General features: G+C 38.6%; 1 protein-coding gene across 2 annotated transcripts in view; it reads left to right on the forward strand.

Moving 5' to 3' along the window:
* MAN1A1 (mannosidase alpha class 1A member 1) overlaps positions 1-22,421 on the forward strand; it is a 179,589-nt gene that overhangs the window by 150,173 nt on the left and 6,995 nt on the right. For both annotated transcript variants that reach the window (XM_060030030.1, XM_060030031.1), the window contains exons 9-10: positions 12,868-13,087; positions 13,851-14,023. In XM_060030030.1, the coding sequence (XP_059886013.1) occupies positions 12,868-13,087; positions 13,851-14,023 (393 nt within the window). The remainder of the gene's footprint in view (positions 1-12,867; positions 13,088-13,850; positions 14,024-22,421) is intronic.

The following is a 22,421-nucleotide window of genomic DNA, read 5'->3' on the forward strand; positions in this document are numbered from 1 at the left end:
TGAGTCTGGCTAAAGGTTTATCAATTTTGTTTATCTTTTCAAAGAACCAGATCTTAGTTTCTTTGATCTTTTCTATTGTTATTGTGGTTTTTGGTCTCTATTTTATTTATTTCTGCTCTACTAACTTTGGGTTTTGTTTGTTCTTTTTCTGTTTCCTTTGGGTGTAAGTTTAGGTTGTTTATTTGAGATTTTTCTTGTCTCCTGATGTAGGCTTGTATTGCTATAAACTTCCCTCTTAGAACTGCTTTTTCTGTGTCCCATAGATTTTAGATCAGTGTGATTACATTTTCACTTGTCTCCAGGTATTTTTTTATTTCTTCTTTGATTTCTTCAGTGATCCACTGGTTGTTGCTAGTGTATTGTTTAGCCTCCACATGTTTATGTTTTTTTGCATTTTTTCTTGTAGTTTATTTATAGTCTCATAGCATTGTGGTGAGAAAAGTTGCTTGATATAATCTCAGTTTTCTTAAATTATGTATTTATTAAGTCTCTTTAGTCTAATGTGTCACTTAAGGTCAGTGTTTCCTTATTTTCTTTCTGGATGACCTGCCTATTGATGTGAGTGGGATGTTTAAGTCCCTTACTATTATTATGTTGCTGTCAATTTCTCCCTTTATGTCTGTTAATATTTGCTTATGTATTTAAGTGGTCTTATGTTGGGAGCATATATATTTACAATTATTATATCTTCATCTTGGATTGATCCCTTGATCATTATGTAATGTCCTTTTTTGTTTCTTTTTACAGTCTTTGTTTCAATTCTATTTTGTCTGATATGGTATTGCTTCCAGATTTCTTTCCATTTCCATTTGCATGGAATAACCTTTTTTATCTATCAGTCTGTGTGCCTTTACATCTGAAATGAGTCTCTTGTAGGCAGCATATATATGGGTCTTGATTTTTCATCCATTCAGCCACTCTATGTCTTTTGATAAGAGCATTTAGTCCATTTACACTTGAAATAATTATTATACGTATGTACTTTTTCCCATTTTGTTCATTGTTTTCGTAGTTCTCTTTTGTTTCTTTCTTATTCTTTTGCTCTCTTCCCTTGTGATTTGATTACAGTCTTTAGCTTTATGTTGTGTTCCTTCCTCTTTTTTGAGTGTGTGCATCTATTATAGGTTTTTGGTTTGTAATTACCAAGAGGTTCATATTGAACATCATTTATATGTATATATGATTATTTTAAGTTGATGATCTCTTAAACTTGAATACGTTCTAACCACTCTACATTTTTATTTCCCCCACCACATGTAATGTTTTTGATGTCATATTTTACATCTTTTTGTTTTGTGTATCCATACTACTTATTATGGATATATATGATTTTACTACTTTTGTTTTTTAACCTTCTTACTAGCTTTATGTGGTTGATCGACTACCTTTACTATCTGCTTGTCTTTACCAGTGATGTTTTTCCTCGCATAATTTTTATATTTCTAGTTGTGGCCTTTTCTTTTCTGCTTACAGGAGTCCCTTTAACATTCCTTATAAAGCCAGTTTAGTGGTGCTAAATTCTTTCAACTTTTGCTTGTTTGTAAAACTCTTTATCTCTCTTTCAAATCTGAATGATAACTTTGCTAAGAAGAGTATTCCTTGTTATAGGCTTTTCCCTTTCATCACTTTAGATATATTGTGCCACTCCTTTCTGGCCTGCAGTGTTTCTGGTGAGGAGACATCTGATAGTTTCATGAGAGTTTTCTTGTAGGTAACTAGTTGCCCTTCTCTTGCTGCTTTTAAGAGTCTTTATCTTTAATTTTTACCATTTTAATTATGATGTGCCTTGGTGTGTCTTGTTTGGGACTTTCTGTGCTTCCTGGGCCTGGATGTTTGTTTCCTTTCCCAGGTTAGGTAAGTTTTTAGCCATTGTTTCTTCAGATAAGTTCCCTGTCCCTTCCTGTCCCTCTTCTCCTCCTTGGACCCTGTAATGCAAATGTTAGTATGCTTGATGTTGTGCCAGAGATCTCTTAGATTAACCTCACTTTTTTTTTTTTTTTAAACATCTTTATTGGAGTATAATTGCTTTACAATGGTATGTTAGTTTCAGCTTCACAACAAAATGAATCAGTTATATATACACATATGTTCCCATATCTCTTCCCGCTTGCGTCTCCCTCCCTCCCACCCTCGCTATCCCACCCCTCCAGGCGGTCACAAAGCACCGAGCTGATCTCCCTGTGCTATGCGGCTGCTTCCCACTAGCTATCTACCTTACGTTTAGTAGTGTATATATGTCCATGCCTATTTATCGCTTTGTCACTGTTTACCCTTCCCCCTCCCCATAGCCTCAAGTCCATTCTCTAGTAAGTCTGTGTCTTTATTCCTGTTTCACCCCTAGGTTTTTCATGACATTTTTTTTTTCTTCAATTCCATATATATGTGTTAGCATACGGTATTTGTCTCTCTCTTTCTGACTTACTTCACTCTGTATGACAGACTCTAGGTCTATCCACCTCATTACAAATAGCTCAATTTCATCTCTTTTTATGGCTGAGTAATATTCCATTGTATATATGTGCCACATCTTCTTTATCCATTCATCCGATGATGGACACTTAGGTTGTTTCCATCTCTGAGCTATTGTAAATAGAGCTGCAATGAACATTTTGGTACATGACTCTTTTTGAATTATGGTTTTCTCAGGGTATATGCCCAGTAGTGGGATTGCTGGGTCATATGGTAGTTCTATTTGTAGCTTTTTAAGGAACCTCCATACTGTTCTCCACAGTGGCTGTATCAATTTACATTCCCACCAACAGTGCAAGAGTGTTCCCTTTTCTCCACACCCTCTCCAGCATTTATTGTTTCTGGATTTTTTGATGATGGCCATTCTGACTGGTGTGAGATGATATCTCATTGTCGTTTTGATTTGCATTTCTCTAATGATTAGTGATGTTGAGCATTCTTTCATGTGTTTGTTGGCACTCTGTATATCTTCTTTGGAGAAATGTCTATTTAGGTCTTCTGCCCATTTTTGGATTGGGTTGTTTGTTTTTTTGTTATTAAGCTGCATGAACTGCTTGTAAATTTTGGAGATTAATCCTTTGTCAGTTGCTTCATTTGCAAATATTTTCTCCCATTCTGAGGGTTGTCTTTTTGTCTTCTTTATGGTTTCCTTTGCTGTGCAAAAGCTTTTAAGTTTCATTAGGTCCCATTTGTTTACTTTTGTTTTTATTTCCATTTCTCTAGGAGGTGGGTCAAAAAGGACCTTGCTGTGATTTATGTCATAGAGTGTTCTGCCTATGTTTTCCTCTAAGAGTTTGATAGTTTCTGGCCTTACATTTAGGTCTTTAATCCATTTTGAGCTTATTTTTGTGTATGGTGTTAGGGAGTGATCTAATCTCATACTTTTTACATGTAGCTGTCCAGTTTTCCCAGCACCACTTATTGAATAGGCTGTCCTTTCTCCACTGTACATTTCTGCCTCCTTTGTCAAAGATAAGGTGACCATATGTGCGTGGGTTTATCTCTGGGCTTTCTATCCTGTTCCATTGATCTATATTTCTGTTTTTGTGCCAGTACCATACTGTCTTGATTACTGTAGCTTTGTAGTATAGTCTGAAGTCAGGAAGCCTGATTCCTCCAGCTCCATTTTTCGTTCTCAAGTTTTCCTGGCTATTCGGGGTCTTTTGTGTTTCCATACAAATTGTGAAATTTTTTGTTCTAGTTCTGTGAAAAATGCCAGTGGTAGTTTCATAGGGATTGCATTGAATCTGTAGATTGCTTTGGGTAGTAGAGTCATTTTCACAATGTTGATTCTTCCAATCCAAGAACATGGTATATCTCTCCATCTATTTGTATCATCTCTAATTTCTTTCATCAGTGTCTTATAATTTTCTGCATACAGGTCTTTTGTCTCCTTAGGTAGGTTTATTCCTAGGTATTTTATTCTTTTTGTTGCAATAGTAAATGGGAGTGTTTTCTTGATTTCACTTTCAGATTTTTCATCATTAGTATATAGGAATGCCAGAGATTTCTGTGCATTAATTTTGTATCCTGCAACTTTACCAAATTCATTGATTAGCTCTAGTAGTTTTCTGGTAGCATCTTTAGGGTTCTCTATGTATAGGATCATGTCATCTGCAAACAGTGACAGCTTTACTTCTTCTTTTCTGATTTGGATTCCTTTTATTTCCTTTTCTTCTCTGATTGCTGTGGCTAAAACTTCCAAAACTATGTTGAATAAGAGTGGTGAGAGTGGGCAACCTTGTCTTGTTCCTGATCTTAGTGGAAATGCTTTCAGTTTTTCACCATTGAGGATGATGTTTGCTGTGGGCTTGTCATATATGGCCTTTATTATGTTGAGGAAAGTTCCCTCTATGCCTACTTTCTGCAGGGTTTTTATCATAAATGGGTGTTGAATTTTGTCAAAAGCTTTCTCTGCATCTATTAAGATGATCATATGGTTTTTCTCCTTCAATTTGTTAATATGGTGTATCACGTTGATTGATTTGCGTATATTGAAGAATCCTTGCATTCCTGGAATAAACCCCACTTGATCATGGTGTATGATCCGTTTAATGTGCTGTTGGATTCTGTTTGCTAGTATTTTGTTGAGGATCTTTGCATCTATGTTCATCAGTGATATTGGCCTGTAGTTTTCTTTCTTTGTGACATCCTTGTCTGGTTTTGGTATCAGGGTGATGGTGGCCTCGTAGAATGAGTTGGGGAGTGTTCCTCCCTCTGCTATATTTTGGAAGAGTCTGAGAAGGATAGGTGATAGCTCTTCTCTAAACGTTTGATAGAATCCGCCTGTGAAGCCATCTGGTCCTGGGCTTTTGTTTCTTGGATGGTTTTTAATCACAGTTTCAATTTCAGTGCTTGTGATTGGTCTGTTCATATTTTCTATTTCTTCCTGATTCAGTCTTGGCAGGTTGTGCCTTTCTAAGAATTTGTCCATTTCTTCCAGGTTGTCCATTTTATTGGCATAGAGTTGCTTGTAGTAATCTCTCATGATCTTTTGTATTTCTGCAGTGTCAGTTGTTACTTCTCCTTTTTCATTTCTAATTCTATTGATTTGAGTCTTCTCCCTTTTTTTTTTGATGAGTCTAGCTAATGGTTTATCAATTTTGTTTATCCTTTCAAAGAACCAGCTTTTAGTTTTATTGATCTTTGCTATCGTTTCCTTCATTTCTTTTTCATTTATTTCTGATCTGATTTTTATGATTTCTTTCCTCCTGCTAACTTTGGGGTTTTTTTGTTCTTCTTTCTCTAATTGCTTGAGGTGCAAGGTTAGGTTGTTTATTCGAGATGTTTCCTGCTTCTTAAGGTAGGCTTGTATTGCTATAAACTTCCCCCTTAGAACTGCTTTTGCTGCATCCCACAGGTTTTGGGTCGTTGTGTCACCATTGTCATTTGTTTCTAGGTATTTTTTGATTTCCTCTTTGATTTCTTCAGTGATCACTTCATTATTAAGTAGTGTATTGTTTAGCCTCCATGTGTTTGTATTTTTTACAGATCTTTTCCTGTAATTGATATCTAGTCTCATGGCGTTGTGGTCATAAAAGATACTTGATATGATTTCAATTTTCTTAAATTTACCAAGGCTTGATTTGTGACCTAAGATATGATCTATCCTGGAGAATGTTCCATGGGCACTTGAGAAAAATGTGTATTCTGTTGTTTTTGGATGGAGTGTCCTATAAATATCAATTAAGTCCATCTTGTTTAATGTATCATTTAAAGCTTGTGTTTCCTTATTTATTTTCATTTTGGATGATCTGTCCATGGGTGAAAGTGGGGTGTTTAAGTCCCCTACTATGAATGTGTTACTGTCGATTTCCCCTTTTATGGCTGTTAGTATTTGCCTTATGTATTGAGGTGCTCCTATGTTGGGTGCATAAATATTTACAATTGTTATATCTTCTTCTTGGATCGATCCCTTGATCATTATGTGGTGTCCTTCTTTGTCTCTTTTAATAGTCCTTATTTTAAAGTCTATTTTGTCTGATATGAGAATTGCTACTCCAGCTTTCTTTTGGTTTCCATTTGCATGGAATATCTTTTTCCATCCCCTTACTTTCAGTCTGTATGTGTCTCTAGGTCTGAAGTGGGTCTCTTGTAGACAGCATATATAAGGGTCTTGTTTTTGTATCCATTCAGCTAATCTGTGTCTTTTGGTGGGAGCATTTAGTCCATTTACATTTAAGGTAATTATCGATATGTATGTTCCTATTCCCATTTTCTAAATTGTTTTGGGTTCGTTATTATAGGTCTTTTCCTTCTCTTGTGTTTCTTGCCTAGAGAAGATCCTTTAGCATTTGTTGTAAAGCTGGTTTGGTGGTGCTGAACTCTCTCAGCTTTTGCTTGTCTGTAAAGGTTTTAATTTCTCCATCGAATCTGAATGAGATCCTTGCTGGGTAGAGTAGTCTTGGCTGCAGGTTTTTCTCCTTCATCACTTTCAGTATGTCCTGCCACTCCCTTCTGGCTTGTAGGGTTTCTGCTGAGAGATCAGCTGTTAACCTTATGGGGATTCCCTTATGTGTTATTTGTTGTTTTTCCCTTGCTGCTTTTAATATGTTTTCTTTGTATTTAATTTTTGACAGTTTGATTAATATGTGTCTTGGTGTATTTCTCCTTGGATTTATCCTGTATGGGACTCTCTGTGCTTCCTGGACTTGATTAACTATTTCCTTTCCCATATTAGGGAAGTTTTCAACTATAATCTCTTCAAATATTTTCTCAGTCCCTTTCTTTTTCTCTTCTTCTTCTGGAACCCCTATAATTCGAATGTTGGTGCGTTTAATGTTGTCCCAGAGGTCTCTGAGACTGTCCTCAGTTCTTTTCATTCTTTTTTCTTTATTCTGCTCTGCATTGGTTATTTCCACTATTTTATCTTCCAGGTCACTTATCCGTTCTTCTGCCTCAGTTATTCTGCTATTGATCCCATCTAGAGTACTTTTAATTTCATTTATTGTGTTGTTCATAATTGCTTGTTTCATCTTTAGTTCTTCTAGGTCCTTGTTAACTGATTCTTGCATTTTGTCCATTCTATTGTCCATTCTATCTCCAAGATTTCGGATCAACCTTACTATCATTATTCTGAATTCTTTTTCAGGTAGACTGCCTATTTCCTCTTCATTTGTTAGGTCTGGTGGGTTTTTATCTTGCTCCTTCATCTGCGGTGTGTTTTTCTGTCTTTTCATTTTGCTTATCTTACTGTGTTTGGGGTCTCCTTTTTTGCAGGCTGAAGGTTCGTAGTTCCTGTTGTTTTTTGTGTCTGTCCCCAGTGGCTAAGGTTGGTTCAGTGGGTTGTGTAGGCTTCCTGGTGGAGGGGACTAGGGCCTGTGTTCTGGTGGATGAGGCTGGATCTTGTCTTTCTGGTGGGCAGGTCCACGTCTGGTGATGTGTTTTGGGGTGTCTGTAGACTTATTATGATTTTGGGCAGCCTCTCTGCTAATGGGTGGGGTTGTGTTCCTGTTTTGCTAGTTGTTTGGCATAGGATGTCCAGCCCTGTGGCTTGCTGGTCGTTGAGTGAAGCTGGGTGCTGGCGTTGAGATGGAGATCTCTCGGAGATTTTTGCTGTTTGATATTATGTGCAGCTGGGAGGCCTCTTGTGGACCAGTGTCCTGAAGTTGGTTCTCCCACCTCAGAGGCACAGCACTGACTCCTGGCTGCAGCCCCAAGAGCCTTTCATCCACAGGGCTTCTTAATTTGGGATGATTCGTTGTCTATTCAGGTATTCCACAGATGCAGGGTATATCAAGTTGATTGTGGAGCTTTAATCCGCTGCTCCTGAGGCTGCTGGGAGAGATTTCCCTTTCTCTTCTTTGTTCTCACAGTTCCCAGGGGCTCAGCTTTGGATTTGGCCCCGCCTGTGCGTGTAGGTCGCCGGAGGGCGTCTGTTCTTTGCTCAGACAGGACGGGGTTAAAGGAGCCGCTGATTCGGAGGCTCTGGCTCACTCAGGCCGGGGGGGTAGGGAGGGTCACGGAGTGTGGGGCGGGCCTGCGGTGGCAGAGGCCGGCATGACGTTGCAGCCTGAGGCGCGCCGTGCGTTCTCCCGGGGGAGTTGTCCCTGGATCCCGGGACCCCGGCAGTGGCAGGCTGCACAGGCTCCCCGGAAGGGCGTGTGGCTAGTGACCTGTGTTCGCACACAGGCCTCCTGGTGGCGGCAGCAGCGGCCCTAGCGTCTCATGTCTGTCTCTGGGCTCCGCACTTCTAGCCGCGGCTAGCGCCCGTCCCTGGAGCTCTCTCAAGCAGCGTTCTTAATCCCCTCTCCTCGTGCACCAGGAAACAAAGAGGGACGTAAATGTCTCTTGCCTCTTCGGCAGGTCCAGACTTTTCCCCGGACTCTCTCGCGGTGCACTAACGCCCTGCAGGCTGTGTTCACGCCGCCAACCCCAGTCCTCTCCCGGCGCTCGACAAAAGCCGGAGCCTCAGCTCCCAGTCCTGCCCACCCCGGCGGGCGAGCAGACAAGCCTCTCGGCTGGCGAGTTCCGGTCGGCCCGATCCTCTGCGCTGGAATCTGTCCGCTTTGCCCTCCGCACCCCTGCTGCTGTGCTCTCCTCCGCGGCTCCCAAGCTCCCCCACTCCGCCTCCCGAAGTCTCCACCCGCGAAGGGGCTTCCTAGTGTGTGGACACTTTTCCTCCTTCACAGCTCTCTCCCGCTGGTGCAGGACCCGTCCCTATCCTTTTGTCTCTGTTTAGTTTTTTCTTTTGCCCTAACCAGGTACGTGGGGGGTTCCTTTCCTTTTGGGAGGTCTGAGGTATTCTGCCAGCGTTCAGTAGGTGCTCCGTAGGAGTTGTTTCACGCGTAGATGTATTTCTGGTGTATCTGTGGGGAGGAAGGTGATCTCCGCGTCTTACTCTTCCGCCATCTTCCCGGAAGTCCTCTAACCTCACTTTTTAATTTCTTTTTTTTATCTCCTTTCTGTTCAACTTTGTGTGATTTCTACTACTCTGTCTTCCAGATCACTAATTCATTCCTCTGTATCATCTAACGTACTGTTTATTCCTTCTAGTATATTTTTTTATTTCTGTTATTGTATTCTTCAGCTCTGTTTCTTCCTAATATTTTCTAACTCTTTGTTGTTGAAATTCTCACTGTATTTATCCATTCTTCTCTTGAGTTCAGTGAGCATCTTTATGATCATTACTTTGAACTCTTTATCAGGTATATTGCTTATCTCTACTTTGTTTGGTTCTTTTTCTGAAGCTATGTCTTGTTCCTTCATTTGGATCATATTTCTCTGTCTCCCCCTTTTCCCAATTCTCTATGTTTATTTCTATGTGTTAGGTAGGTAACTTACATATCCTAATCTTAGAGAAGTGGCCTTATGTGGGAGATGTCCTGTTGGGCTCAGCCTCTTACATAGTTTAGATATGAAATTAGAATTTTTAAAAAATAATAATAATAGGGCTTCCCTGGTGGTGCAGTGGTTGAGAGTCCGCCTGCCAATGCAGGGACATGGGTTCGTGCCCCGATCCGGGAAGATCCCACGTGCCGCGGAGCGGCTAGGCCTGTGAGCCATGGCCGCTGAGCCTGCGCGTCCAGAGCCTGTGCTCCGCAACGGGAGAGGCCACAACAGTGAGAGGCCTGCATACCGCAAAAAAAAAATAATAATAATAATAATTCTTAGGGGAAAAAATGGATATTTGTAATTCCAGTGATGTTGCCATTGTTCTAAAGTAAGTGTCCCTAAAGGGAATTCTGGGTGATTTTACAATAGACCAACTTAATTGTTTAAATGTAAATACAACTTGCACTGCTCTAGTTGACTGCATTTAATATTACGTTGGTTCCCTCCAAGGTCAGTAGTGAACTTGACTAAGTAGAGCAGACACAACTCTTTACTATTTCACATATAGGAACCAAACACCTTAGTTAGAACATTGGCCTTCATTTCACATAGCCCTTAAAGGACATGATAAACATTAAAAGCAAACTAGGATATGGTCCATATGGCCTCTTCAGGTTTATTTTTCTTCATTCCTATGAGGTTTCAGGTTTTAAACCAGGGAGTTCTCCATACAGTATGGTTTCCATTATGTCATTTTTAATTACAGTCCTGGCAGACATTTTAATTATTCTAATTTTAAAGTGGCCCCCTAGGATCTTGATGTTCCAGGAAAGACAACTTTAAAATACTCTTTGAAATACTTTTCCTCCCGTTTTGAGAACTATACCCACACAGCTTTTAGCATATTGTATTTAGACAAACCGTTGACAGGAAAATCCATTAAGAGCAAATGAAGTCAAAGTGTTTCCTCTTTCTCTTAATCGTAAAAACACTTTCAATCCATTGTGTGTTTTCAACATAGAAAGCAAAGCTAGAACAGTTACGCTTCTGATTTTAAGAAGTAGTCATGTCTTACATAGTAAAGTTTCTTTGTATTGCTTGTACTTTAAAATATCATTATTATGAAAGAGAGGATGCCTTACAATATTGTTCCGGACAGTTGAGTTACTGGAGATGTAGTCCATCAGTTTTAGCTTCCAGTGCATTTTGGAAATCATTTAATCCCAGAGTGGCATGTTTTCTTTCGTTGTGTTAATAACGAAATACTTTGAGTTTTCAACTGGCTGTTATGGCCTCATCTGGAGGCCATACTAAGAATCCATAGTGGTGGTTGCTCATGCTGCAAGAAAGTCCATTGGAGTGAATGATACCTGGGCAGGTGATGTGTTAGGCATTTAGGATTCTATAGGCACAGCCAACTAATTTTTTTCAAATATAGAAGGATGAGATCACAAAATATACAATACTCTTTTTTCCTAATCAATTCTCTGTAGGCTTGACACAAAATTTGTTAGAGCCACTAAAGACTATTTTTTCCTCCTGTATATTTATTTACATTTTCCCATTGCCACACAAACATTGTTTTAAAAGTCTTGGAACTTCATTGTAATTTATTTTGAGAGATAGCAACTTGGTCAGAATCATGCCAAAAATAATATAGTACTTTTTTCAGGATCTGTAACAGGGTAATAATGTTTCCCTAATGCATGCTCAAAAGCTATTACTCTTGCCATGTAGAAAGAATAATTTCTTGGGTGATGAACAAGTATCTGCTTGAAGGACTTTACTGCAATTTGTGCTATGAGAAGTATAAATAGCTAAGATGTTCAGTTGCATTAAATAAGAATGAAATATTAATGTAATAACTAGACCATCAATAAAATTAGCTTAACCACAGTTAATGTGCACAGTAGTGCGTTCATTTATTTCTTACCATCTTGGTTTCATTTGTTTATTTCCAATAAAGGAAGGAGAGGTTTTATCTACCTATGCATTCATTTTCATTCATTCTTCTGTATCACAAGTTTTGTCTCTATCTACCACAGGCATGCCTTGGAGATATTGTGGGTTCAGTTCCAGACCACTGCAATAAAGTGAATAACACAGTAGAGCAAGTCACATGAAATTTTTGGTTGCCCCGTGCATGTAAACTTAATATTTACACTATACTCTAGGCTGTTTAATGTACAATAGCAATATGTGTAAAAAAACAATGTACTTACCTTAGTTAAAAAATGCTAACCGTCATCTGAGTCTTCAGTGAGTTGTAATAGTAACGTTAAAGATCACTGATACAGATCACCCTAACGAATATAATAATAATGAAAAAGTTTGAAGTATTGCAGATTATCAAAATGTGACATCGAGACATGAAAAGAGCAAATGCTGTTGGAAAAACAGCGCTGATAGACTTGCTTGACACAGGGTCACTGCAAAACTTCCATTTGTGAAAAATGCAGTATCTGCAAAGCACAATAAAGCAAGACTCAATAAAATGAGCTATGCCTGTATTCCCAAATGTGATTCCTAAAATCCTCTCTTTTTTTATAATAGTATAACAGTTATAGACACAATCATAGCCCTTCTCCTTCCAAGAAGTAATTGGGGCTGTAGGGGAGCATTTCCTGTTAAAGTAATTAAAAATAGTAATGCCAAGCACTTACACTACAATTTTGGGGTTTTTTTTTTAAAAAAGGGCTTATTTTATTTTGTTTGTTCAAAAGAATATCAAGAGTCCTGGGGCAGAAATAAAAGGTGTTTAACAAGCCACTTTTGTAAACATCATTTCTCCCAAATTTACAGACCTTTATTCTTTTTTTAAAAAAAAATACTTATTCATTGTATATTAATGTTTTTTAAAAGAATTATTAAGGAGGAATTTAATTCATGTGTTACCACAGTGGAGATGTGACGATTATAAATGACCTTTATCAAGTGCTAATCACAGTACTGACTGCTTTATAAACAAAATATTGCAGTTTTCACAGTGGATACTACTATTCCCATTTTATGCATAAAGACACTGAGATTTAAGGATACAGTAAGCAAATTACCCACAAAGTTTACAGATAGTAAGTGTCAGAGCTGGAATTTGAAGCCAAGCAATCTGATTGACTCAAGAACAGCTCCTTTTTCCCACTCTGTTTTGCTACCCCTCCAAGCCTAAGAGAGAGAAAGGAGGGGTAATACCACCAGCCTGGATTTTATACGCAAATATGGTCTGTTCACCATTCATGGTAGAGCCTGTGCTTTGTGTTGTTTCTCCATTTGTGAAAATGGAAATGCAGTAAAGCAGCTCCTACCACTATACCAGTAGCCTGTCTTTGAAAAGGAAACAGCTTTTTCAGTATGAGAACTACAGGTGTTTGGGCATGCAACTGAGAAAAGCCTACTGGGCTGGCCCAACAGTGTTCATTATAACTAACCAAACTAATAAGGCATAGACTAGAGGACATATACAGAGAGCAATAACATGAAATTTCAGGTCGAATTGGATTTGTAGTAACAAACTCAAATCAATCGTGAGTGATGTTTTATATATTTTTATTTTTTTTAATGTTATGGTGTTTTTGGTATAAATCTGAGAAGAGATTACAAAACGTTGAAAATAAGTATTATTTTCAGGCAATTGAGACTCACTTGATCCGGAAGTCACGTAACGGACTGACTTACATCGCAGAATGGAAAGGGGGCCTCCTGGAACACAAGATGGGCCACCTGACCTGCTTTGCGGGAGGCATGTTTGCCCTCGGGGCAGATGACGCTCCTGAAGGCCTGACCCAACACTACCTTCAACTCGGGGCTGAAATTGCCCGTACCTGTCATGAATCTTACAATCGCACATGTGAGTACCTGTTACTCTTCATACACAGTCTATGTGCTTTTTCTTTCATTCAGTAAGGAACTTTGTCCATTTTGTCCATTTGTTGCCATCAAAAGAACATCCACCATGCCTGATGAAACTTGATGATCATGATTAATATCTTAAAGGAATTTCTGTTTTTACTTTAAGAGGCATTACTCTTCTATATAAAAATATTTACCTTTAGTTTACCAAGAAACAAAAATCCAGGCCATAAAGGGTTAAGTCTGTCTAACTTATTGGCCCTGCTTTAGGTAAATAACATTGGGTGAGAGTCTCTGTCCCAGTACAAAAGAAACTTGGTATGCTATAAACCATTATTAATCTTCCCAGAATCTCCATGAAATATATGATGAGTCTGGAGGCCTTCTTATAAAAATAGGAGTTTGATGTACAAATACTAAATAACCTTTATGACATAATGACTTAGAATTCTCAACCACTGATTTTCTAGCTCACTAATAAGGTGGTGCTTTGCACCTACCCAGTGGGTGCTCAGTAAATGGTGGTTAAATGAAAGAAAATAAGGGATCATTACCATTTTCTAAAATGGACTCTTTTCAATGAATAAATTATAAAGGTATATTGAATATTGCTTATTATACAGTGTTTATAATTATTCCTTAAAATGATTGTTTTGACACCTCTCTTGAATGTTGTAAGGTACTTTCTAGTTTCATTTAAGTTATAGACACTAAACATTGTCTAGGACAATAACCTTTGTCCTCCATTGCATCTCCTTTAGTTGTGAAACTGGGACCAGAAGCTTTCAGATTCGATGGTGGTGTTGAAGCCATTGCTACGAGGCAAAATGAAAAATACTACATCCTACGGCCAGAAGTTGTTGAGACTTACATGTACATGTGGCGACTGACTCATGATCCAAAATACAGGAAATGGGCCTGGGAAGCTGTAGAGGTGACGTTTTAGTTTGCTTATGTTTCTTATAGAAAAATGTCTGTGGGGGGCTTCCCTGGTGGCGCAGTGGTTGAGAGTCCGCCTGCCAATGCGGGGGACACGGGTTCATGCCCCAGTCCGAGAAGATCCCACATGCCGCGGAGCGGCTGGGCCCATGAGCCATGGCCGCTGAGCCTGTGCGTCCGGAGCCTGTGCTCCGCAACGGGAGAGGCCACAACAGTGAGAGGCCTGCGTACCGCAAAAAAAAAAAAAAAAAAGAAAGAAAGAAAAATGTCTGTGGAAAAAATGTTCAGTCATACCTATAAATCTAGCATATCAACTTTTCTATGATTTTTAAAGTTTTGACCAGCCATTTTTCCATTCAAGACTGAGCGTTTTCAGTTAAGTCATCCAATATCCCTGGCTTCAGCTTTGCTTTATGTAACAGTGATATAAATATACCTACTCTGGTGTTGAAGGAGAAATCTAGAAAGGCATATTATAAAATTAAGTTCTCATGACTATAAAAAAGGTGATCGGTTAATTCCACAAAGGATTACGGGCAACTTGGGAATAGTTACCCCAACCTGCTCTCTGTTTCAAGAAACCACTATGTGATTGCTTCTTTTAGTCTTTGGGCATGAAAATGATAAAATATGCTTTTAGTTAGAGTAACTTAGCTACTTAGAGCTAAATTTTATAAAGTACCTGTAGAAGAGCTACTTTGTACAAGAATATTCCGACACTAGTCTCAGGGTTCTCTGAATATCCATAAGCTTCATATCTGTCCAGTGTGTTATTTGAATTGTCTTTGTCGCTTCTTGAGTCTCTTCCTGCTGAATATGGTGTATCATCTTCCTAAACTAATCTGTTGAACACTTTGTGTGCTGAATGCCAACAGAGGCGCCCTTCAGGATATACATCAAACAACGTCTAATTTTTTTTTTTCTTTTTTGCGGTACGCGGGTTCACGGGCCCAGCTGCTCCGCAGCACGTGGGATCCTCCCGGACCGGGGCACAAACCCACATCCCCTGCATCAGCAAGCGGACTCCCAACCACTGCGCCACCAGGGAACTCCACAACGTCTAATTTTAAGAGCTATTATTCCAAAAGGAGTGAGAGGGAATTCAGGGGATAAGAACAAGCAAATGCTTTAATTACATTCTCTTATTGTCTAGCACTCTTTGTTAGAAAGTTATCTGTCTTTTAAAACCATTAGGAATAACTTCTCTCGGGAAATCTAAAATGAATATTGCCTTTATGTAAAATTTATCTGATATCTCAGGAAGCCATTGATGAATCATGCTTATTAACCCTCTTCATTTAATGTGTGTCTTATAACCAGTTGTCAACCATTTTAAGTAATAGCAATTTTTTAGGCCTCTTTTTTTTGGCATAATTTTCTAATTATGGTTAGTCAGTTGTAATTTCAGTTTCTTTAAGTTTATGTTTTTTTCCTCTGAAAAAAGTATATTAAAATTGAGATTCATCCAAGCCTTGGTGATTGGGAATTATTTTGGTCTTCAATAGGCCAGCAAAGAAATTAAGGTTAATACTCACCTTGCAAATCAGTTTAAATTGAAAATATCAGTAATAACATATTTCATCAAATATAAAACACCATAACTGATAAGAAACACCATTTTATATGCCATTAAGAAAGCACAACACTACCAATTAAATTATGACATTGCCAATTTTAGAGACGTTAAAGTGTGAAAAATATATAACAGATTGATCAAAAGTGGAAGAAGTAAGTAAATACTGTCATGTGGGCAGGAAGATTCCATTTGCTTGGTTCTTTGAGGGGGGAGTGCATTGGTTTTTTGTAGGGTAATAAGGTTGGTTTGATGTGTTAGGATTTTTATCTATTAACCCCTTTTAGTGTAGCATATGATGTCAAATTGTTAACTTGTCACAACACAGGAATTCCCCTTGTTTTTGCCAGTAGTATCAATAACTTCTGTTAGAACTTGAGGTGTAGTGGGGAGAGAGGAGTGCTAGGGGCTCTTGGCCTTTTGTAAAGCACAGAGATCATAGACTTAGAACGTATGGCAGCCCCTTTTTTCCTGTCCCATCTCCGCAGCCCACCCTGTGTCTCAGCTACGGCTGCAGTGAGCGGCACCCTGGTCTGTGGGCAGCATGACTTCCAGCACCCAGTCTTGTCAACTGTGCTAACTCAGAGCCCCTTCACAGGCAGCTGGCTGTGGTCTGGGAAGCCTGGGAGAGTCTGCAGCCGCAGGGGCAGCCCTCAGCCAAGTGAGGTTTTAAGAGTTGACGGATAACTATCCAGTCTTGCTTCTCTGAAGAATAATTCTGAGATGCAGTCTAGATGGTTCCTTAGAGGGTTTCCAGCGGGAGCAAGCCCCCCCATGCACACAGCAGTGACCCGCTCAACGTGTATTTCACTGGCCCTTCTCCCTTCCTTGTTTCACTCTCCCCACTCACTCACTTCCTGATATCACCTCCCCCAAAATCTCCCTGCATCCAATCCTTGTCTCATGCTCTGTTTTTAGAGGAACTCTTGCCCATGAGGCTGAGAGCCCCAGAACAGATTGTGGTGAAATGATGTTCTGATCAGACTAACCAGCCTGGATACATAGCCACTTCCACTGTGGAAAAACTGTAAAACCAGGGCCTATTACGGGGGGCCCAGGAGAGCTGCTTGTCCCCAGCTTCACATCCCTAAAGTCTTAAAATTAAACTTGACATGAAGGTTTTTCATTTTTTGAAAGTTAAAAATGCCTATTCAGCATACCCCCGCCTTTTTTCATTTTAACTTACCAAAAGCCTCGAAGAATAAAAATAGCTAGGCCTCTCTAAACATCTGAAAGGCCCCTGTCACTGTGCTAAGTGTGTCTTCATCTTGAGTTTTATTCGTTTTTTTTTAAACATTTTTATTGTAGTATAATTACTTTACAATGTTGTGTTAGTTTCTTCTGTATAGCAAAGTGAATCAGCTATATGTATACATATATTCCCATATCTCTTCCCTCTTGCATCTCCTTTCCATCCTCCTTATCGCACCCCTCTAGGTGGTCACAAAGCACCAAGCTAATTGCCCCGTGCCATGGAGCTGCTTCCCAGTAGCTATCTATTTTACATTTGGTAGTATGTATAAGTCCATGTCACTCTCTCACTTCGTCCCAGCTTATCCTTCCCCCTCCCCATGTCCTCAAGTCCATTCTCTACGTCTGTATCTTTATTCCTGTCCTGCCCCTAGGTTCTTCAGAACCATTTTTTTTTTTTTTAGATTCCATACATGTGTAGTAGCATACAGTATTTGTTTTTCTCTTTCTGACTTACTTCAGTCTGCATGACAGACTCTAGGTCCATCCATCCACCTCACTGCAAATAACTCAATTTCATTTCTTTTTATGGCTGAGTAATATTCCATTGTATGTATGTGCCACATCTTCTTTATCCATTCATCTGTCGATGGACACTTAGGTTACTTCCATGTACTGGCTATTGTAAATAGTGCTGCAGTGAACATTGTGGTACATGACTCTTTTTGAATTATGGTTTTCTCAGGGTATATGCCCAGTAGTGGGATTGCTGGGTCATATGGTAATTCTATTTTTAGTTTTTTAAGGAACCTCCTTACTGTTCTCCATAGTGGCTGTATCAATTTACATTCCCACAACAGTGAAAGAGAGTTCCCTTTTCTCACACCCTCTCCAGCATTTATTGTTTCTAGATTTTTTGATGATGGCCATTCTGACTGGGGTGAGGTGATACCTCATTGTAGTTTTGATTTACATTTCTCTAATGATAAGTGACGTTGAGCATCCTTTCATGTGTTTGTTGGCAATCTGTATATCTTCTTTGGAGAAATGTCTATTTAGGTCTTCTGCCCATTTTTGGATTGGGTTGTTTGTGTTTTTGATATTGAGCTGCATGAACTGCTTGTATATTTTGGAGATTAATCCTTTGTCAGTTGCTTCGTTTGCAAATATTTTCTCTCATTCTAAGGGTTGTCTTCTCGTCTTGCTTATGGTTTCCTTTGCTGTGCAAAAGCTTTTAAGTTTCATTAGGTCCCATTTGTTTATTTTTGTTTTTATTTCCATTTCTCTAGGAGGTGGGTCAAAAAGAATCTTACTGTGATTTATGTCAGAGAGTGTTATATGTTTTCCTCTAAGAGTTTTATACTGTCTGGACTTACATTTAGGTCTTTAATCCATTTTTATTTTATTTTTGTGTTTGGTGTTAGGGAGTGTTCTAATTTCATTCTTTTACATGTAGCTGTCCAGTTTTCCCAGCACCACTTATTGAAGAGGCTGTCTTTTCTCCATTGTATATTCTTGCCTTATTTATCAAAAATAAGGTGACCATATGTGCATGGGTTTATCTCTGGGCTTTCTATCCTGTTCCATTGATCTATCTTTTTGTTTTTGTGCCAGTACCATACTGTCTTGATTACTGTAGCTTTGTAGTATAGTCTGAAGTCAGGGAGCCTGATTCCTCCAGCTCCGTTTTTCTTCCCCAAGATTGCTTTGGCTATTCAGGGTCTTTTGTGTTTCCATAGAAATTTTGCATTTTTTTGTTCTAGTTCTGTGAAAAATGCCATTGGTAGTCTGATAGGGATTGCCTTGAATCTGTAGATTGCTTTGGATAGTATAGTCATTTTCACAATATTGATTCTTCCAGTCTGAGAACATAGTATATACATCTCTCCATCCCTTTGTATCATCTTTAATTTCTTTCATCTGTGTCTTATTGTTTTCTGCATACAGGTCTTTTGTCTCATTAGGTAGGTTTATTCTTAGGTATTTTGTTCTTTTTGTTGCAGTGGTAAATGGGAGTATTTCCTTAATTTCCCTTTCAGATTTTTCATCATTAGTGTATAGGAAGGCAAGAGATTTCCATGCATTAATTTTGTATCCTGCTACTTTACCAAATTTGTTGATTAGCTCTAGTAGTTTTCTAGTAGCATCTTTAGGATTCTCTATGTATAGTATCATGTCATCTGCAAACAGTGACAGTTTTACTTCTTCTTTTCCGATTTGGATTCCTTTTACTTCTCTGATTGCTGTGGCTAAAACTTCCACCACTATGTTGAATAACAGCAGTGAGAGTGGAAAACCTTGTCTTGTTCCTGCTCTTAGTGGAAATTGTTTCAGTTTTTCACCATTGAGAATGTTGTTTGCTGTGGGTTTGTCATAAAAGGCTTTCATTATGTTGAGGTAAGTTCCCTCTATGCCTACTTTCTGCAGGGTTTTTATCATAAATGGGCGTTGAATTTTGTTGAAAGCTTTTTCTGCATCTCTTGAGATGATCATATGGTTTTTCTCCTTCAGTTTGTTAATATGGTGTATCACATTGATTGATTTGTGTTATTGAAGAATCCTTGCATTCCTGGGTTAAAACCCAATTGAGCATGGTGTATAATCCTTTTAATGTGTTGTTGGATTCTGTTTGCTAGTATTCTGTTGAGGATTTTTGCATCTATGTTCATCAGTGATATTGGCCTATAGTTTCTTTTTTTGTGACATCTTTGTCTGGTTTTGGTATCAGGGTGATGGTGGCCTCATAGAATGAGGTTGGGTGTTCCTCCTGCTGCTGTATTTTGGAAGAGTTTTAGAAGGATAGGTGTTAACTTTTCTCTAAATGTTTGATAGAATTCACCTGTGAAGCCATCTAATCCTGGGCTTTTATTTGTTGGAAGATTTTTAATCACAGTTTCAATTTCATTACTTGTGATTGGTCTGTTTATATTTTCTATTTCTTCCTGGTTCAGTCTCAGAAGGTTGTGCTTTTCTAAGAATTTGTCCATTTCCTCCAGGATGTCCATTTTATTGGCATATAGTTGCTTGTAGTAATCTCTCATGATCCTTTTTATTTCTGCGGTGTCAGTTGTTACTTCTCCTTTTTCATTTCTAATTCTATTGATTTGAGTCTTCTCCCTTTTTCTCTTGATGAGTCTGACTAATGGTATATCAATTGTGTTTATCTTCTCAAAGAACCAGCTTTTAGTTTTATTGATCTTTGCTATTGTTTCCTTCATTTCTTTTTCATTTATTTCTGATCTGATCTTTATGACTTCTTTCCTTCTGCTAACTTGGGTTTTTTTGTTCTTCTTTCTCTAATTTCTTTAGGTGTAAATTTAGATTGTTTATTTGAGACTTTTCTTGTTTCTTGAGGTAGGATTGTATTGCTATAAACTTCCCTCTTAGAACTGCTTTTGCTGCATCCTGTAGGTTTTGGGTCATTGTGTTTTCGTTGTCATTTGTTTCTGAGTATTTTTTGATTTCCTTTTTGATTTCTTCAGTGATCTTTTGGTTATTTAGTATCATATTGTTTAGCCTCCATGTGTTTGTATTTTTTACAGTTTTTTTCTTGTAATTGACATCTAGTCTCATAGCTTTGTGGTCATAAAAGATACTTGATATGATTTCAATTTTCTTAAATTTACCAAGGCTTGATTTGTGACCCAAGATATGATCTGTCCTGGAGAATGTTCCAAGAGCAGTTTAGAAGAAAGTGTATTCTGTTGTTTTTGGATGGAATGTCCTATAAATATCAATTAAGGCCATCCTGTTTAATGTGTCATTTAATGCTTGTGTTTCCTTATTTATTTTCATTTTGGATGATCTGTGCATTGGTGAAAGTGGGGTGTCAAAGTCCCCCACTATGATTGTGTTACTATTGATTTCCCCTTTTATGGCTGTTATTATTTGCCTCATGTATTGAGGTGCTCCTATGTTCTGTGCATAAATATTTACAATTGTTATATCTTCTTCTTGGATTGATCCCTTCATCATTATGTAGGGTCCTTCTTTTTCCTTGTAATAGTCTTTAATTTAAAGTCAATTTTGTCTGATATGAGAATTGCTTCTCCAGCTGTCTTTTGATTTCCATTTGCATGGAATATCTTTTCCATCCCCTTACTTTCAGTCTGTATGTGTCCCTAGGTCTGAAGTGGGTCTTTTGTAGACAGCATATATACAGGTCTTGTTTTTGTATCCATTCAGCCAGTCTGTGTCTTTTGGTTGGAGCATTTAATCCATTTACATTTAAGCTAGTTATCAATATGTATGTTCCTAGTATCATTTTCTTAATTGTTTGGGGTTTGTTTTTGTAGGTCTTTTCCTTCTCTTGTGTTTCCTGCCTAGAAAAGTTCCTTTAGCATTTTTTGTAAAGCTGGTTTGGTGCTGCTGAATTCTCTTATCTTTTGCTTGTCTGTAAAGGTTTTAATTTCTCCGTGGAATCTGAATGAGATCCTTGTGGGGTAGAGTACTCTTGGTTGTAGGTTTTTCCCTTTCATCATTTTAAATATGTCCTGCCACACCCTTCCTGCTTGCAGAGTTTCTGCTTAAAGATCAGCTGTTAACGTTATGGAGATTCCCTTGTATGTTATTTGTTGCTTTTCCCTTGCTGCTTTTAATATTTTTTCTTTGTATTTAATTTTTGATAGTTTGATTAATATGTGTCTTGGCGTGTTTCTCCTTGGATTTATCCTGTATGGGACTCTCTGTGATTCCTAGACTTAATTGACTATTTCCTTTCCCATATTAGGGAAGTTTTCAACTATAATCTCTTCAAATATTTTCTCACTCCCTTTCTTTTTCTCTTCTTCTTCTGGGACCCCTGTAATTCGAATGTTGGTGTGTTTAATGTTGTCCCAGAGATCTCTGAGACTGTCCTCAATTCTTTTGTCTTTATTCTGCTCTGAAATAGTTATTTCCACAATTTTATCTTCCAGGTCACTTATCCATTCTTCTGCCTCAGTTATTGTGCTATTAATTCATTCTAGAGAATTTTTAATTTCATTTATTGTGTTGTTCATCATTGTTTGTTTGCTCTTTATTTCTTCTAGGTCCTTGTTAAACGTTTCTTGTATTTTCTCCATTCTGTTTCCAAGATTTTGAATCATCTTTACTATCATTACTCTGAATTCTTTTTCAGGTAGACTGCCTATTTCCTCTTCATTTGTTTGGTGTGATGGGTTTTTACCTTGCTCCTTCCTCTGCTGCATATTTCCCTTTCTTCCTGTTTTGCTTAACTTGCTGTGTTTGGGGTCTCCTTTTCACAGACTGAATTTTTGTAGTTCCTGGTGTTTTTGGTGTCTGCCCCCAGTGGGTAAGGTTGCTTCATTGGGTTGTGTAGGCTTCCTGGTAGAGGGGACTGGCACCTGTGTTCTGGTGGGTGGGGCTGGATATTGTCTTTCTGGTAGCAGGGCTGCATCCAGTGGTGTGTTTTGGGGTGTCTGTGACCTTATTATGATTTTAGGCAGCCTCTCTGCTAATGGGTGGGTTTGTGTTCCTCTCTTGCTAGTTGTTTGGCATGGGGCGTCCAGCACTAGAGCTTGCTGGCCGTTGGGTAGAACTGGGTCGTAACATTGAGACGGAGATCCTTGGAAGAGCTCTCGCTGATTGATATTATGTGGGGCCTGGAGATCTCTGGTGGTCCAGTGTC

Source organism: Delphinus delphis, chromosome 14 (assembly GCF_949987515.2).
Source record: "Delphinus delphis chromosome 14, mDelDel1.2, whole genome shotgun sequence".
Taxonomy (NCBI): Eukaryota; Metazoa; Chordata; class Mammalia; order Artiodactyla; family Delphinidae; genus Delphinus; species Delphinus delphis.